Source organism: Chelonoidis abingdonii, chromosome 6 (assembly GCF_003597395.2).
Source record: "Chelonoidis abingdonii isolate Lonesome George chromosome 6, CheloAbing_2.0, whole genome shotgun sequence".
Classification (NCBI taxonomy): Eukaryota; Metazoa; Chordata; order Testudines; family Testudinidae; genus Chelonoidis; species Chelonoidis abingdonii.
The window spans coordinates 28,981,160-29,001,299 of record NC_133774.1 but is presented as its reverse complement, the minus strand read 5'-3'; the positions used below and the strand labels follow the sequence as shown (position 1 = coordinate 29,001,299).

General features: G+C 38.4%; 1 protein-coding gene across 4 annotated transcripts in view; it reads left to right on the top strand.

Annotated features, from left to right (window-relative positions):
• FYB1 (FYN binding protein 1) overlaps positions 1-20,140 on the top strand; it is a 119,865-nt gene that overhangs the window by 50,941 nt on the left and 48,784 nt on the right. For 3 of the 4 annotated variants that reach the window (XM_032773047.2, XM_032773048.2, XM_032773045.2), the window contains exon 2: positions 9,456-10,605. In XM_032773047.2, coding sequence (XP_032628938.1) covers positions 9,456-10,605 — 1,150 coding nt within the window. Of the gene's footprint in view, positions 1-2,042; positions 2,118-9,455; positions 10,606-20,140 lie in introns of those variants that run through there. The other variant, XM_032773049.2, reaches the window with a different exon arrangement.

Below are 20,140 nucleotides of genomic sequence, written 5' to 3'. Positions count from 1 at the left end.
GGGGAGCTGCCACAAGGGGGGCACCTCACGGCGGAGGAGGGGGCACTGCCGCGAGGGGGGCGCCTCAGGGTGGAGGCATGGGAGGGGAGGGCACAAGGTAGAAGTTTCTCCTAGGGCATGAAACATTCTTGCACTGGCCCTGATCGAGTGGTTATGTAAAACAAACTTAATCAAAACCACTTTTTGAAAGAAAGCGAGAGAGAGAGATCAGTTAGGGACTCTTATTTTGTCAGCTGATCCTTCTAAATGGAGAAGAAACTGTTGAATTTTGAGTTGGCAGCTGTAACTAGTAGTTACTCTTCCTGCTTTTGACAAAACTGGCAGGCACAAAAAAGAAGAGACAGAGGGGGTGAAATACAGCTTTTGTTGATGATCTTAGGATACAAGCATGCTGTTCGGTGATGGATGGACGTTGTAGACTGGCAGGTCAGGCATGGCAGTTGTTGCTCTTGACCCTGGCTCATTTCCCTGGTCTGGGATGTCATCTATTTTTATTATTTTATTAATAATCAAGTTTATTAGTGTAGTGTTCAAGGGGCAGCCAAGAATGGGGACTCATTTACAATCCAAATAGACAAGACAGACACAGGATGAGAGAAGGGATATAATGCACAAGCAGAGTGAACAATATGACGATAACCAATGGCATGTTAATTCCTTTTTTTTTTTTTGTGGGAGAAGGATGTTACCTAGGATCAGAATCAGCTAAATGGAAAGAAAAGGGAAGGGAAGGAGGTGGGTGATAGAGATAAAGAGAGTAAGAGGGACAGATATGGAGTGAAGCTGAGGTGAAGAGACTCGCTGACCTGGTCAGGTCCCAGTCCTTCACTGGTCCTTCTGAATCTGGGCAAACTGGATGGGCCATTTTGTCCGGTCATGCTGGTGTCATGCCACAATGAATCAGGTGAAAAGCCAAAAGATAATGAAAGAGGACTGGAAGCAGATGGTAGCAACAAAAAATAACACTGCCAGGCTGGAGTCCTCACTGGTACAGAGATGATGGTCTGGCATCCTCAGCCACGTGCTAATCTAGACATACTGATGTTTGAGGCTCACCGATGCAGGACAGAGTCTATGGGGCAAAACAGAGGTCTGTTGGGCTCTCCCCAAGGAATCCCTCACAAGTCTATTCCACTCTGATCCTTAGAGTCTGCTTCTCTGAGAACCCCAAAGGAATAGATTGGTGGTTGGAATAGCCCATCCTCTCATTATTTTGTTCATCAATTAGGCATTATTTCCAACACATTAATTTTGCTCCATTAATTTTTTATTCCAATCTTGTCTACCAATCATGATCATAACACAGTCCTTAGGTTGTATCAGTAGCCCTTTTTGAATGGGTGAAATCTGTCTTTTTGTACCTTTTCCATCAACATTTATTATTACAGGTTATTGCAACATTTTATGGACTTTCTCCCAATCGCCAACAGTTGAGTTTACAATCTGGGTAGGCCCACTAGACCCCAGTCAGTACAAGAGTGCCCAAAGGGAAAAGAAAGAGACAGGACAGTTATTTCCTCTGAAAGGAGAACACTGCGTGGTGGCAATCTTGCAGCCCCTATGTTGGGAGAGTGATAGTCAGGAGAAGAAAATGGTCACTTGGCCATCCTGAAAAGTACTAGCACGTTCAGCAAGTGACTGAGCATTCTGCACTCCCTTTGATTTCAACGGAGGCAAAAGATACCAGGACTTCCCAGGATTAGGCCTGTGTTTCGCAAAATAATTTTCAGATCTATATTTTTCTATCACTTTCAATGCCAGTTTTCCTGGATGGTTACTATCCAGTTCCTTATTTGACCTGTTCTTGCATGAGATCTCACTTCCCTCAGTGGCTAGCAGCTGCTGCAGGTCTTTCATTAAGTAAGGAAACATGTTGGAGTATATTGCTTTTCTCCTAGAATTGATGCCATTATTGTTTTCTCATAAATCCAACTGATGAAGCCTTCTGCAAACTCAACCAGACCTCAGTCCTTTGCAGAGTTTCAGTTTTCTTAGAAGCTCTGATTATGGCCCCTAACTTCCCCCAGCTGTTACAGAGACATGGCAGGAGGAAGAAAAGCTGTCACAGGTGGAAAATGTATCCAGAATGAGGATATGGCTTTGCCTTTATAAGTCAGGTTTGTATGTATTTTTCATGAGAACTGAGTGTTTCTTATGCTTCATGTAAAGATTGTTATCTCTCTTGAGGGAAGGGGGTATGCCCATGTGTGTGCTCATTTGCTCGGAGCAAAATGACTTTGTTCCTTTGTTGATTGATCCAGTGCTGCTGTTTGCTTGAAAAAGAACACCCACAAGAGGAAGTTAAAGTGAAATGATCTCTTTGCATTAAAAAGAGTGGAAAGTGTGTGTTGATGTGTACATGGAGCACCAATCATTTCTGAGAGCCAAACCACGCTCCCACTTAAGTACGATTGCACAATTCCTAATAATTTCAATGAGATTAGAATTGGGCCCATTGCATTTGGGCTGTGTTCTGGCCTGATGTAATGTGGCACACTTATGCTAAATTTAATAGTGAGTTGCACCTGCTTACACCAAGATTAAATTAAGCCCTGGTCCTATAAGGCACTCCATGCAAGTGGGTCCCAAAACTGGTGTGGAGCCTTGTTGAAGACAATAGGAATCTGTGCTGGAATAGGGCTTTGCCCATGCAAAGCTCCTTACGGCATCAAGACTGTGGGAACCAGAGACTGGGCTATGTGAGAAATGCAGCTAGGATTGGACCATCTAGTCTGGATAAAATCACAGTTTCCACCTACTCAGCACATTAACACCGTATATTTTCTGAAGTTAGAAAACCATTGGTAAGTTTTTTCACCCTTATTATTTTACTGTTTCTGCCTGGGAGTGGAGGCTGAAAGGCCAAAATACTTCTCATTGTAGTTCCTGCTAGATTGTAAACAGGAAGTGCAGACAGTAGCCTAAACTCTGGTCACATGAGACCGTCTACTCCAACAGATTTGAATACAAGGCACCCAAACATCTGGGTATTTATTCAAACTGAATCCATCCATACAGATTCCAGTGCACAACCTGGCCAGTCAAGGATTGCACAAGGGGCCAGAATTTGGCCCTCAAAGTAGTAATTAGGGCTGTTAATTAACCACAGTTAACTCACGCAATTAACTCAAAAAAATTAACCTCAATTAAAAAAATTAATCGTGATTAATCACACTTATAACAATAGAATACCAATTGAAATGTATTAAATATTTTTGGATGTTTTTCTACATTTTCAATATTGATTTCAATTACAGCACAGAATACAAAGCGCACAGTGCTCAGTTTATACTATTTTTATTACAAATATATGTACTTTAAAAATGATAAAAGAAATAGTATTTTTCAGTTCACCTCATACAAGTACTGAAGTGCAATCTCTCTATAGTGAAAGTGTAACTTACAAATGCAGATTTTTTTTTGGTTATATAACTGCACTCAAAAACTAAACAGTGTAAAACTTTACAGCCTCAAGGCCACTCAGTCGTACTTATTATTCTGCCAATCGCTAAGACAAACAAGTTTGTTTATATTGACGGGAGATACTGCTGCCTGCTTCTTATTTACAATGTCACCTGAAAATGAGAACAGGCGTTTGCACTATACTGTTGTAGCTGGCGTTGCAAGATATTTATGTGCCAGATGCGCTAAAGATTCATATGTCCTTTCATGCTTCAACCACCATTCCAGAGGACATGCATGCATGCATGCATGCTGATGTTGGGTTCCGCTTGATAATGATCCAAAGCAGTGTGGACCGACGCATGTTCATTTTCATCATCTGAACATCTCCACAAGCAGGAGGTTGATTTTCTTGTTTGGTGGTTTGGGTTCTATAGTTTCCAAATCAGAATGTTGCTCTTTTAAGACTTCTAAAAGTGTGCTCCACACCTCGTCCTTCTCAGATTTTGGATGGCACTTCAGATTCTTAAACCTTGGGTTGAGTGCTGTAGCTATTTTTAGAAATCTCATATCGGTATCTTCTTTGTGTTTTGTCAAATCTGCTGTGAAAGCATTCTTAAAATGAACATGTACTAGCTCATCATCCGAGACTACTATAATGTGAAATATATGCAGAATGCAGGTAAAACAGAGCAGAAGACATACAATTCTCCCCTCAAGGAGTACAGTCAGAAATTTAATTGACACATTTTTTTTAACAAGCATGAAGGGACATAGGAATCTTTAGCACATCTGGCATGTATATGTCTTGCAACACTGGATCTAACAGTGCCATGCAAATGCCTGTTCTCACTTTCAGGTGACATTGTAAACAAGAAGCAGGCAGCAGTATCTGCAAATGTAACCAACCTTGCTGGTCTGAATGATTGGCTGACCAAGAAGTAGGACTGAGTGGACTTGTAGGCTCTAAAGTTTTATATTGTTTTATTTTTGAATGCTTTTTTTTTTTTTACATAATTCTACATTTGTAAGTTTAACTTTCATGGTAAAGAGATTGCATTACAGTATTTGTATGAGGTGAATTGAAAAATATATATTTTTTGTTTTTTACAATGCAAATATTTGTAATAAAAAATAAATATAAAGTGAGCACTGTACACTTTGTATTCTGTGTTGTAATTGAAATTAATATATTTGCAAATGTAGTAAACATCCAAAAATATTTAAAATAAAGAGTATTCTATTGTTGTTTAACAACATGATTAATCGCACGATTAATCTTGATTAATTTTTTTAATCCCTTGACAGCCCAAGTAGGAATAACAAGCAAGGCATCCACAACTTGAAATCACAATAAAAAATCAAAGAGGAAAAGATTCTTGTTCTGTTACTCTGACTACTAAAAACAAGTAAGAAAGGACACATGGCTAATTGGTCACTCCTTGCTGCACATGCGCAGGCACCACTCTCTTTTCTTTTTGAAGAGCTTGTATTCATGTAGGAAGAGGGTAAGAGTGGTTGTCTGTTCAAAGCACAATGGAACTGCAGGGTAGAGTTTACAGATGGAAGGACCAATTATGCAAGGTGCTGAATTCCCCCAACCTCTAATGAATTCAGCAGGAGGCAGGGGCACTCCACACTTTAGAGGAGGAGCTCAGCACTTCACAGGCCCATAGTGTATTTAGCTAAATTATTGAAAGGTTTTCAGGATATTCCCTTCCATTTTTCAATTGATAGCTATTGTGTTTCACAGTTGGAAGAGGACACAGCTGAGTACCTAATTTTCTAATGCATGTATAAAGGGAAATCTCTGGGTTCCCACAGAGCAAACATGTACTATTCTCTATTTGTTCTTGATGTATTGGATACTGAATCTGATTTGCTGGTTTGGGTTCTTTTAGCTTTGATAATTGTGAGAAAAAAAATAATACATGAGGTAATGAAGACGTTGAATTTGATCAAATGCTCAGTGAAATCCATGAAAAGACTTTCTGATTCCAATGGGCTTTGGATGACCCCACAGTGAAAATATTACTGTAGCCATATGTTAACTTGGCTTAACTGCTGTACCTGGAAAGATAATGAAGCAAATAATTAAGCAATCAATTTGCAAACATCTAGAAGATAATACGGTGATAAGTGACAGTCAACATGGATTTGTCAAGAACATATCATGTCAAACCAACCTGATAGCTTTCTTTCACAGAAAAACAAGCCTTTGATGGGGGGAAGCGGTAGAGGTGGTATATCTTGACTTTAGTAAAGCTTTTGATACTGTCTCACATGACCTTCTCTTAAACAAACTATTGAAATGCAAGCTAGATGGAGTTACTATAAGATGGGTGCAAAACCGGTTGGAAAACCTTTCCCAGAGAGTAGTTATCAGTGGTTCACAGTCATGCTGGAAGGGTATATCAAGTGAGGTCCTACAGGGATCAGTTCTGAGTCCAGTTCTATTCAATATCTTCATCAATGATTTAGATTATGGTATAGAGAGTACATTTATAAAGTTTGCAGATAATACCAAGCTGGGAGGGGTTGCAAGTGCTTTAGAGGATAGGATTAAAATTCAAAATGATCTAGACAAACTGGAGAAATGGTCTGAAGTAAATAGGATGAAATAAAGACAAACACAAAGTACTCCCCTTATCAAGAAACATTCAGTTGCACCCATACAAAATGGGAAATGACTGCCTAGGAAGGAGTACTGCGGAAAGGGATCTAGGGATCATAGTGGACCATAAGCTAAATATGGGTCAACAGTGTAAGACTGTTGCAAAAAAAGCAAATATCATTCTGGGATGTATTAGCAGCAGTGTTGTAAGCAAGACACGAAAAGTAATGTTTCTGTTCTACTCCACACTGATTAGGCCTCAACTGAACTATTGTGTCCAGTTCTGGGTACCGCATTTCAGGAAAGATGGGGACAGAGAAGAGCAGCAAAAATGATTAAAGGTCTAGAAAACATGACTTATGAGAGAAGATTGAAAAAATTGGGTTTGTTTAGTGTGGAAAAGAAAAGACTGAGAGGGAACATGATAACAGTTTTCAAGTACATAAAAGGTTGTTACAAGGAGAAAGAAAAATTGTTCTTTTGAACCTCTGAGGTTAAGAGAAGAAGCAATGGGCTTAAATTGCAGAAAGGGAGGTTTAGGTTGGACTTTAGGAAACACTTCCTAACTGTTAGGGTGGTTAAGCACTGTAATAAATTGCCTAGGGAGGTTGTGGGATCTCCGTCACTGGAAATTTTTAAGAGCAGTTTACACAAATACGTGTCAGGAATGGTCTAGATAATACTTAGTCCTGCCATGAGTGCAGAGGACTTGACTAGATGACCTCTCAAGGTCCCTTACAGTCCTATGATTCTGTTAGGTAAATCATTTATTACATTTTGAAAGCATATATAAATGTAGTAAGTTCTGCCTATTGCAAAGACCCAGAAGACTCACAAAGGGAATTAGCAAAGCACTGTGCCCAACTAATGGGAGAACAAATTACCATGAATAATGTAAACAAAAATGATCTGTATAATTTAAATCAGATGGAATATGGCAAATACTGTTATCCTCCCATTGAAAACAGCCTTCCACTGAAGGTGTCCTATGGAAGGCAGAAGTATTGTATCTTCCCTCTGAAGCATCTGGCATTGGCCATTGTCCGAATACAGAATAGTGAGCTAGATGGGCCATTGGTCTGACCTAGTATGGCCGTTCTTACATTCTTATCTTCAATTTACAAGGAGTTTATTTGCAACAATTCATCTCAGTCTCAGTTTGGTAGGATTTAGATTTTTTTTCCATATGGTTTGTCTTTTTAATAAAAGATGCTCCAGAAATGTTATTTCATCAAAACCTCAGATTTCAACAGGAAAAGCTTCTTTATTAGCAGCCAGATTTCCAACACCTGTAAGAGCTATGGTAAGATTCGGTGAATGGCTCATATCTGTGAGCTTCACATTACTGTCATTTACCACAGTATGAGTATAGGCATCAATTTAAATGAACACGTGTGAACTGACCAAACTACTAAGCGGTGGAGGGAAGGAATATGTTCCTGAAGCATTCAAACACACTGAATGAGGAGGTTTTGAACATCTCTGATTGCTAGGATTCTATTACAACGTTTTTAAAATATGTATATTGTGACATAAATAGAGCAATATTAAAAAGTGTAGTCAGGGCAGAGACCTAGGAGCCAGAATTCCTGGGTTCTATTTGTGGCTCTGACATTAATTTTCTCTTCTCATTGAGCAAATCAGTGCCCGTTGAAGCTTTTAGTCTGGTAGGCTTTTGTGTATGTGTGCACACGCATGTCAATAGTAGTTAGTTTAAATTTGATAGTATCTCTAGTGAATGTGAACTTCCTCCCTTTCCTGCATAAGCAAGAGTGCTGGACAGAGATAACAATGGGGTTCTTTAAAGGTTGAAGTTTGTCTATCTATATTCTTAAACAACACCCACATTAATCCACTTTCTGTATTATTTAAGTGACTGCACAGTACAATATACTGTGTGGAATGGCTAAATGTTTGATGCCATTAAAAGGATGGGGGAGAAATGCAGAAAACTTAAATCCAGAAATACGTAGCTCGAATGATTCAGAAACAGTTCATGTAATTCACTGCAATAACACGGTAGGCAAGAGCAGTGGATAATCCTGACTCAACGTGTGTTGTGCATGTATGTTAATTTATTATCAGAATTAAACATAACTAGCACAGTGTGAACTCTAAAGGGAACTGCTCTTTTGCTCAGCATTGTTGAGGGTCAGAGAACAAACTGCATATAGGTAATTCTTCTATCTCCTTCTAAAATTCTGAGTTTTGTTCAGCCCTTTGCCTTGGTACAGAAGTTATGCTGTATTATACTGTGCCGTGATATTCCTTTGTTTGCAGACAACTCACACATCACCCCCTCTGCACTTTAACTTTTAGGCTAATAAATGGTGATAACTGAATGCACAGACAAAACAGTTCCCATTTAAAATAATCTGCACATCTGGTAGCATATGCCCCCATACTTGCTGTAGTGAGTATGTTTAGGAGACAGTCTCTCATGAGCCATTCTTTCCAAGGGTATCCTTGATATAGTCTTCTCAGAGACTGAATCTTACCCTCAGTGCCAGGATTTGGGTTAGGAGACAGGGTGTGAGAGAAGGCAGTTCACTCATTGCTTCCCCTTTTTCCAGAATTGCATAGAACCTTCAGTATAGTATGGCCTATGTGTGTCATACATTTGCTCTCAGTTCACATTTGGGGCTTGATCCTGCAAGATGCTGAGTAGAGTTGATAAAATAAATAAACAAAACCTGGGCTTTTTAATAATCAGAAATGTTCACCAGAACAAAATGTTTTTGGTGTGCATGGGGGTTTGTTTTGCTTTTTCTTTATAATTTTTTTTCAAGAAAGTAGGAGAAAAAAAATCCAGTTTTGGGTTTACAGTATTTCAACCCCTCCCCCACATTTTTTCCCTCGGTTTCCTCCCCACCTCACACACACACCCTTTTTCAGTGGCAAAATGGAAAAGGAAAAATAGAGGAAGGAGAAAAAAGGAGGGAGAAGGAAAACTGAAAAAACAAAATCCCAGAGAGTTTCAGTTAACACAAAATAGTTGGCAAAATAACACTATGTATATTACCTGGGCCCCAAATCAGCTTAATTTGACTGATGAGCCTAATTTTTATTTAGCGATATTATTTACAAAATTAAAGAGAGGTTTATGTATAATGTGGCACTTCAGTTTCTGCAAACAAAAGAAAAGAAGAACAGAAATTACAGTAGCAACACAGTAGCTGCAGAACCAGTCAGCAGAAGAAATGTCTGAACTGAAAATTTTGAAAAAATGTTTAACCAAGGCAAAGATATAACAAAACACTCAACTTCTTTAGCCATACAGGAAGATATGTTACAATATCTCCCCAACCAATCAGTAGTGCTGCAAGCCTCAGACCAGGAAACCCTTTAAAGTACAGTATATGTGAACATCGCAACTAAGACTTCTCACTTGCTGCTTTCTTTTTTTTTTTTTTTTTTTTTTTGTTCTTTCTGGTTGTAGAATGGCAAGGCAGATGTGAAGTCCCTCATGGCGAAATTTAACACTGGTAACAACCCATCAGAGGACGTTTCAGTTAGCAATCAACCCTTCAAAATCCCAGGACAACCTTCATCTTCAGGACTACAGGCAAGGAAAGCTGCACTTGAGAAATTTAGCAGTCCTCCTTCAGGTCCCAGTACCTTTCACAAGTCTGCATCTCCTAAACCGTCATTTGGAGTAAAACCTTCTATTGAAGATAAAACAGAAAGCGATCCAAAACCTCCCTATCTGAAACATAACCCTGTGGCACACAAGTTCGGGTCTCCGGTTAATGGAGCTAACAGAGAAGCTGTTGGAAAAGCTGGAGTTCCTAAATATCTGGGTCCTAAAGCCACTGAATTGTCAAAAGAAGAACACAAGCCTGTGTTTCCTAAACCTCCTGTAAACAAGTTCCTTAGCTCTACTGCCCAGGAGAATGACATAAAGCCGCCAGGACCTAAACCAAATTTTAATTCTGCATCACAAGAGAGTGAGCTAAAACCAGCATTCTCCAAACTAGCTGCGGTTAAAGAAAAGTTCACTGCTGTATCACAAGAAAATGACCCCAAGCCTCCTTTCCCTAAACCACCCCTTGGGCAAAAACCTTCTCTAAATCCTGATGTCTCCCACCACGAAGATGTTTCCAACAGACATGCTTTTCTGACTAAGGGATCTTCAGGCTCTCTAGGCCCCAGACCAAAAATACATTCATTTAAATTACCAAAGGAAACAGCAGAAAATAGCAGTAATGGAACCGATTCCCCAGGTGGTCATTTTCCTACTGTAACTCTGAAATCTATTGGTAATCGGAGCACCCCAGGACAGGTTCCAAAAAATCTTGAGGAAAAGACTGAAGATAATAGGTCGGGGGTCGCCAAGAATATTTTCCTCAGTAAAATTAATCAGGAAGATTCTTGTCCAACTCCTCCTAAATTCTCCAAGCCAATTGCCAAGCTCACTGCAGGAGGACCATTGGGCAGCTTCAACGAGAGAGAAGAGGGAAACAAGAATTCTGAAACTCCCAAGCGCAAAGCATTACCTCCATTATTTAAATTGGGCCAGCCTCCTCAAAAGCCCAACAGACCCCCAACTGTGGACCTGGAAAGATTCCGAAAAAGTAGTGCAAGAGACAGTGAGTCCTTTTTTTATCTTATTTTATTTATTGATTTACTACTTAATTCATTCAGAGTGATTTTCCTACAGTGTTCAGGGATAGTGTAAGGCCTGTGCATCATGCCAATCCCACTTAAGCCTTTCATTTGCAAGTGTTGTCCCCTGCACAGGGCAAAACCTACTGAAAGCAAGAGAAAAATAGTTGCAAAATAAAAATCATTTGATTCTTCCAACTATTACCCAGTGGAGAAGAGGTGTCTTCTTTAATTGGTGTATTTGTTTCCGAAAATTGCTTCAATGTGGTTATAACTTGAATCAAATATTTCAAGTATTTCTCCTATGAGGCTTTTGTTTTCTGTCTCTTTAAAATGAGGCGTTGATGTAAAAATGTCCTTTTTCACAAAGCAATTTCCTGGTTGAGATGAGTAGCTAAAGAGCTGCATGTATTAGATACACTGTGGTTTATCATTTTAAATGCCCAAAGGTTTGTGTGGTTACTTAAGGTCAATGTGAGAATCTGAGAGCGTCTTTTTAAAATGTATCTATAAAGATGGTCCTTAAGCAAAACCTCGGAATCCTCATTTAGAATGTCCTCTAAATTTGGAACTGTTTGAAATTCATATCCCGATCTGAATCCAGATTTCGCAAACGGGTTCTGGGCTAGATCATCTCTGGTGTAAAATCATTGTGTCACTACTGGCTTCAATGGAGCTATGCTGATTTATATCAGCTAAGGATCTGGCTCACTTTTTTATGAAGAAGCAAGAACCTCTGAACTTTGTGGCAGTTGTAATCCCGATCTGAATTTCAAGGCTTGTGATCGCCTGCGCATAAATACTGAGACAGCTTTATACATATGGCCTCTGAAAACGTGCCTGCAATATTTGTGAGTACCTGCCTGTCACTGTCTGAAATACGGAGTTGTGTACATGCAAGCATTGTCTTGTGCAAAATAAATAATGTTGGCCCTGGCTGTGCAAGGACCTCTGCATGGATAGACCCCTTCCCTCTCACTGGTGCAGTTGCAGCACCTGGGCAAGTGCATAGAAGTTGCTCTTTTTCCCACACAGTTGCTGGTTTTGCATACTGAAACAGGTGTGCCTGCCATTGCCGCAGATTGGATTTTCTGAGACTCTGGAAAATATGTCACCCACTAAGGCCAAACATTCAAAATATGAGTACCTAAAAGTTAGGCTCCCAAATCCATATTAGATCCCCTAAGCAGAAGTTGTCAAATTTTCAAACATGCTGAACACCCTTAATTTCCACAGAAGTCACCCAGGTTTGAAACTGTTGCTTTAAGGTATCTTTCTATATAGTGACTGTAAGCACTTCCTCTGAACTAATCCTGTGCATCTCAGTGTTGTCAACTCTCACAATTTATTGCAAACCTTGCAATAATTTGTGTTTCTCTTTAAGCCAGAACTCCTGGAGTCAAGGGATTAGGGAGAATCTTAGCTTTCGTTTTTAAAAAAGAAAGTTTCCCTCCCTCCTGGTTGAAGAGAAACTTGACCCAAGTGTACTCTGAGGGCTTAGGAATATATATATATATATATATATATATTTTTAAATATGACATTTTAATTCAATCTCATTTATCTTTCTGGGCTTATTTTATGATTTTTGAATGCTTGTTGTTAGTAATACTGGCACAGTGAGCTTTTGGGTTATGTCACACAGATTAATAATTACAATAATACTTTGAATGTCTCTAGCATTCTTTGGCTGAAAACCTCAACGCATTTCACAAATAGGTAAAGGTCTGTGTGAGGTGGTTAAGCTGTATGAGTGTAAGTCACTTTTTACACTAATAGTTTGCACTGGTGCAGCTATATTAATGTCTACAAGCCCCATTGCCTTTGTTACTTTCATATTTAGAACACTGCATTGCGTGCTTTTTTTGCTATTTGTTTTTACGTACTGCTGAATGGATATAAACAAAATGTTATGTTCAGATGAAGATTCCATAGAGAAAAGAGTTCAGAGGGGTGAGATGATTCACACTAATGATAAAAGCCATGTTATGAACACGGAGTATGAGTGCAACATTATATCCAGCTATTAATTGCTTCAGTACTGAGTTAGTGACTGAAGCTTGTCTGATTAAAGCGCACAGTCTTATCTGTAGCTATAGTCTGGTTTTCCTGTAGAACTGTATTTTTTAAGTGTTTTTATTAATTCATTGCATGGGCCAAATGTCCATCCGTGTGACAATGTAGCGAACACATTTTAAGTTAGTGACACTATAAACTGTGAAATGCACTCACAGAGATAAATAAAAAACAACAGCAAACTTGCTAACCGGTATTAAAAAAAAATTAGGAATCAGGCCACAAAAAGATCAATGGATTTATAAAGAATAATAATAAATATGAGGTTCATCATATCTGTCTCTGTTTTCTGTGCTGTGAGAGAGCTCTCAGGTCATATTTTTGAGCTTTCCTCTGCAACCGCAGGGGCTAGAAATCTAATTTTTAACAAATGATATGAGCTTTGATCCTGCACTTGGCTCCACGTGGCTGCAAAGATTCAGCCATGCACAGCCGCTTGCATGATCAGGGACTTCATTTGTAGACTCTGGTGAAGAGCCCATGTGATCCTACTAGTGCTGTCAAGTGCCTCAAATATGCTCTAATAATAATAATAATTAAAACTATGTCGAAGCAAAATTATTGGCTTCCACTAATATCCTTGTAGGTTGCTCAATATACCTTCTACTTGAGGATGGATGGGTGAGTTCTTAGGTAGCTTAAATTAAAATAACTCCTGGAAAAATTAGTTTTCAAGTAAACAGATTGTTCATGTCTGTTGGACCTCTTGGGATAGTGGCTTTGCAACAATGTCATCATTTTTACTTTCTGCATCCCACTGGCCCCTTTTTTGCTCTGGGATTTACTTCTGTGATTCTAGGTGCTGAGTAAACAGCGAACAAGCAAACTTGCTGGCAAACCACTGTGGTATTATCCACTAATGTCATTCCCACTTAGAGTGGAATACAGTCCAGTCTATTATCAGTTCAGTCCTAAATCATAGGCACTCTATTGGCTTTCCATATTCAGATGATGATAATAATAACAACAACAACAACATCAATAATTATTAGTGAGTGTCCAAAAGTATGCAAGGACTTCACAAAAACAAGTAAAAACACAGTCCTTTTCCCCCAAACAATTGACAGCCTAAGTCTTCAACCCTGCAACTGATTTCACAGAGGAAGTCCTGCACCTGTGGCTTCATGTGGGTAGACATGTCCACCCACATGAAATCAGTTGAAGGATAAGATCCTAAATGCCTCAAAGACCTTCCTTTTCTCTACTCTGTGAATGGAGAGCATTTGTGCTTTTGAACGTTAGTTGCAGAACTGAAAGGCAATGGGTATGAATCAGTTGGGATGGGGGCATTTAAGGTACCTCTCCTATTTAGCCTTTTAATATAAAGAAAAATAACTTCACAGAGATGACGCTTTCTGAAACAAATTACCTGAGAAGAAAAGAGGGATAAAGGGAATGTTACAAAAGTCAGTGTAATCACTGTATTTAACTGCAAATGGGAATAAATAACTAAAAAGCAGCAATAGTCATAATCATGAATATTTTTATAGGCCCAGTCAATATTGAGACATCATTGTGCTAGGTGCTGTACAAACACATAGCAAGAGAGAGTCCCTTCCCTGAAGAACTTACGATCTAAGGGCATGTCTACATATCAAGTGAGAGGTGAGATTCCCAGCTTGGGTCAACAGACGTGTTAGCTCTGCTTGAGCTAACATAATGAAAATAGCAGTGTGGCTGTGGCAGCTCAGGCTAGTCGCCCGAGAACAATCCCCCCTGACTCCCTGGGTGCATAGTTGAGGGACTAGCACATGCTGTCACCACTCATGCTGTAATGGTCACTCTGGTTTTTTTAATATGCTAGCTTTAACAGTGCTAGCATGTGTACATCTACCCAAGCTCAGAATTACACTCCTCAGCTACTGTGTGGACAAACCCTAAATGGATACGACAGACAAAGAGTGGAAGGGGGAGGGGAGGAAGGCACAGAGAGGTGAAGTCCTTTGCCCAAAATCACAGACTGGCAGATTAAATAATTAACAATCAAATAAGATAATCAAATAATATGACACTATCTTAACTGTCTAATGCACAATACATTGAAGCAAAGGGAATGCAGTTCTGATTGGAGTGCAAGACAAAACAGTGACTTGCAAAGTTGTAAGGGTTTTTTTCATTTTAGTTCATTTAAAATAGGTCACAATTAAAATAGCAACTTTGTTTTTAAAAAATAGAACATATTGGAGTTGGTCAAAAGTCTTAAAAGCTGCTTTGTGAATTATTTTACACATGGAAGCACCAAGTTAGGTGCCCTGTTCTTCTTCAAGTAATTCATTATTTGTGAGTATTCAGATAATGATCAGGTAATCATGAAAGTGTGAATCAATTTCATGCACTGAATTCAATGGAACTATGCAATGGAATAAACTTACTCATGTGCATGTATATTTGCAGTATCAGGACCTAAAGAATTACTGCGGGGTAGGTGGGTTTGTTTGCTTGGTTGGTAGGTTTTTGTTTTTGTTACCTCACTGCTAGAATGGAAAAAGAGAGATAGATATACTTATACCTATGCTGATATATAACACAAATATGTGGTAAGAAAAAGAAGTTTAACTTGAGACAGAAATATCAATTTCTAAAACAATTCAAGCTGAAAAAAAATGCGTTGTACCAAAGACTAAGCTGTACCATAGTTTTATATTTAGTATCTAATGGAAGAGACCACATCTGTCATGCAACATACCACAAAGTCTTGGCTGAAAGAGTTCTCAGACCAATAGTGATGTAGCAACAAGTGTCACAGTCTGCCTCAATCTTGGTTACCTGGTCATTTCAGAGAGATAAAATATCCTGCCATAAATTTAAAAATATTCATGAAATATACATGACTGATTAGGCTAGTTGACACTGGCAGGGATTTGATCTAAGTGATCTAAAGGTCTTTTCCATCTCTAGATTCCATGATTTTATGTACATCATCATCATCGTTTGTTTGTTTGTTTGTTATCCATCAATCTAAAGTGTGGAAGTGAAAAATTAAGATTTGAGCTGAAATTTTTGCTTCACAGATCTACTAATAAATCTAATATTTCTCCACATGACTATATATGTACTGCTGTTACTTCAGTCAGCTGAGTTACGTTTGATTTACGGTGGTTTAACTGAAAGAAGACTTTGTCCCTTCGTTATTATGTGTGACTCCTAGTGGAAAGCAAGTTGTGAGCTATGTTAGTGAATGAAAGAGCCCAAAGGCTCTGCTTCCAAATGTGTATTGGACTATAACATTGTATATCTCTAAGGTCCAGAAGAATCAGATTTTAAAGCTCCTGGCAAAAGATGACTCATTTCAAAGTCATGTTATAAAATTACCATGAAAAGCATCCTAATGTAAAGTGTATGATGGGATGCAATGCATTTGGTGCAATAGAAAGCTGTAGTTCCTTAAGCAATTACAATAGAAAGGAGTGGACTTTTTCTCACAGCTATGCCATCACTTAGTTACTTTCTGAGAAAATCAGTCCATATAAAGTTTTCAGTATTACTTGGAGTATTATATACAGTGTATATGTATTGTATTATATTATATATAGTATATACAGTATTATTGGAGGAGGAGATTGGTCATCCTGAGGTGCCTGAAATCATCAGTTTATGATTGCCTGAGTTGGAATTTGGGTGAAGGGTCTCAAACTCATAACTTTTTAAAAGCACAACAATGTTAATTTACCTGGTGGTTAAAATGGAAATATTAAAGTGATGAGGCCTGTGCTCTTGGGATAAATTTGGTGGAGAATGAAATCCTGGAAGTACTGGTTAGGGGCACCTCTGAAATCAGAAGTATGGTGGTCACACAAGTACATTTAGATTCATTCAAGATAGAGGAAGCCAGGAGAAATTGCTTTGCAGAAAAGATAAACAAATATGTGCAATAGATTACCAATTTTTGCAATAGAAGAAAAATTGTGAACATATTCAAGAGAGAGTTGGGCCAGTAATTTTAGCAGATCTGAGCCAGATTCACAGCTGATGAAAATTGTTGTTAGCTCTGTTGAATTCAGTGGAACTACACTAACTTACACCATCTGAGGATCTGGTCTCAAATTGTTGTTTGACAGCGCTGGATCAATATCACGTCTGTTTCAAGGTTTGTTAGAGAGAGTGTTGACTTCTTCCACAATCCAGCGTAAGTGCTCCGGTCAACTTTCATAAGCCAAATATGTGTGCTGCAGACCAACTAAACTACTACTCTTCTCCAAATCCTTTCTGCTTTTTGTTCATCCCAGAGTAGGAACTCAATTCATGGCGATGATAGATCACATAATTAAGAGAACACCCATGTGCTTTCAGTCTGAGAGATTTTTTTTTTAATTTAGATTAAGGAAGAAAGTCAGAGTGTGTCTTTGCTTAATATTACTGATGAAATCCTGGCCCCCTGAAGTAAACAGGAGGTTTGCCATGTACTTCATGGGTTACCTGTGTATCCGCTCTGTCTGACTGCTGCCTTTTTAACCAAGGAGATTGCCTAGATGTTTAAAGATCCATGGCCAGTCAGCTCTTCCACTTGTGTAAGCTGGCAAAAGTCCACTGAAATCAGGAGTGTGACTCCAATTTATACCAGCTAAGGATGTATCCTGCAGTGCTTAGTAAGCAAAACCATTACAGCTTTGAGATAAAAACACCCAATTAGGGTGATTAGGAAGACAGACAGGAGATCGATATATTTTTAAAACAAGTAAATTGACTTAACTGTGCAGAAAGAATATCTACTGGAAGGAAGTAAATTCCAGTATTTCCCATCAGAAGATTGTGTAAGATACTGTATGCCACTGTTGTAAATATTTAAGAGGAAGCAAAAATACCACAAAGATTGCTACAATGCAAAAATGTTGCAAATTTGTATTTATACACATGCACTCTACCAATTACTTTCTTTGCTATGTGCTCTGCAATATTTGGGGGGGGGAAATGTTTTTTTAAGATGAGAGAAAAATCATCCATAAAAATATACTGAAGGGCAGTCCTCAACTGGTGTGAATTGTTAACTCCATCAATTGGCAATTCATACTAGCTGAGGATCTTCCGACGAATACCTCCATACTCTTGTTCTTCCTTTACTATCAAATATAGGGACACCCTTCCCTTCCATGCAAATGGATCATTGAGAAACAAAGTCCAAGATATGGGTTACAAAAATGAGTCCTAAATTATTACAATATTATTGAGATATGAGGTTACAATTTATGTGTAGGTTTTAGGGCTCAGTCCTGCAGTCCTGGTTACGGAAACTTACATTAAATCAATTTGAATTTTTCCTGAGTTAGGACTTCAGGGTTTGACCCAACATAAATAGTGTAAATATAGCGGTGAGTGCGGTTCAGCAGAGCTGAACATATATTATAAAATAAAAATACTACAAGTACCTATTTGAATTTTGAAATGAATTCACTTCACCTGTATTTGTTTCAGTTGTGTTAGTGCCTCATTGGTGTTTGTTTTCTATGAATGTTATAGCAAATTAAAATTAAGCCCATGCTTAAGTATTTTGCTGAGTAGGGCGGGACTTGTATGATGGAGTTTAGCGTGAGTTTTGCTGAATCAGCCCATATGTATACTAACAACTGGAGCCTGGGCTGGCTTTGAGTAGATCAGCACAGCTGGTGGGGTTGGGATTGGATTATATTTACATTAGGGATAGTATTGAAAACACTAGTCAGAAAGGGGAAGTAACAATGAAATTATAAGAACCACATGATTTAATTCTGACAGGTCAGTAAGGATTCACAAAAGGGAGGTAAAAGGACACTGTATTAGAGAGAAAACTACAGTAAAAGCAAGGGCTTACCAAAAGGCATCTTTTTTCTTTCAGTTTTAAAACTGTACTTATTATTTCCTGGGATCTTTTGGCCTGGGCCCATGGGAAATAATGCTCATCACAGAGCTCCCTACATTCTATTCAAAATCTAAATCTGCCACCAGTATCATAAACAACTGCATTATTGGTGCCCTTCCACAAGAAAATAATATGAATGCCATTAATATTAACACAATTTTAAGCCAGTTGATAGAGTGTGAGATGAATTGAGTGTGCTCAGTTTTTAAACTCTAAGTACATCTTTTGCTGAAAATCTATTTTGTCACCAGTTATAGCAATAGCCTGTGATGTGAAACCCAAAACCTCACATCAGACCCTATGCCTATGACAGCAATATTTCTTCTTCTTTCTCCAGCAATGGAAAAATACTACAGACACAAAACTTTTCTTAAGCAAGACTTTGGTTATTAGTACAATGATACCAATATCTGTACTGTACTGTAATGACCTAATTTTCAGCCAGCTTCAAACACGCCTCTAATTCTGTGTTCACGAATATTGGGCCTGCACTCTGTGCGTACAAACACACACAAAATTGTGAAAATTTAGCATACAGTGGCTAATATTATCTCAAGCCCCAAAAGAGAGCACAACCCCAATACAGAGCCTGTAACTAGAAGATATTCAACTTATTCATATAGACAATGCATACATGTTTACACTGTAATGAATAAAAAAATTTCTTACTGTTTATTATATTAAATAAGACATTTTGGCCCCAATTCAAGTTAATGTGACTACACTTAAAGTTTGACATTTGCTGAAGCATCTTGCACAACTGAGGCCTATATTTCTACACACTTTATACTTTTAAAACAGTGTTTAATAAACAATCCAATTTATTGCATACATAAAAACCTACAAAAGATGTACAAAATGTATATATGAAATTACTGTATAACACTAGGGACAGCATGTTCATATTTTGATCCCTAAAGTTAGGAGAATTCCAGTGAATGACACAGCCATACACCAAATGAGAAATTATTGCTACTTAGGAAGCATCATTACAGAAAATGGAAGATCGGACACCAAAGTCAGCAGCAGAACAGCAAGAGCAAAGAGACATTCTGGAAGAATAAACATCCAATGAGAGGAGACATAAGTCTGAAAACTAACTTCTGGCTTTTACAAACTTACATTTGGCCTCTGTTAAATTACAGCTGTGAAAAATAGACATTCAAACAATGCATAATAAAGAAATTACAATCCTTCAAAATATGGTGGTACAGAAGAATTCTGAAAATATCATGGACAGACTGCGTACCCAGTTAAAAAGTATTGGAGACGACTGGAACTCACCAAATGCTAGTCCTAGATCTTATAAAGAAAGTTTCAATTTGCAAGGCACATTTTAAGGGGTTCAGCTGGCAATCAGGCATATTTACAGGCACTGAAAGGAAAAGTTGATGGCTGAAGAACATGAGGCCAAAAAAAGATATTATCTGGGCATCGGGTTGATGAAAAGGGCTATTCCTCCTAAAAGAGCTTAGCAGTGGATCATACGAAATGGGCTGCCTAGGTTGCAAATCTCCAGTAATGGAGATGTCACATAAAAAGAAGAAAGTTAGGTACCTAAGTAAGTGAATTTTTTTAGAGCTGTTGAGCACTTGCAGCTCCTTTTGGGT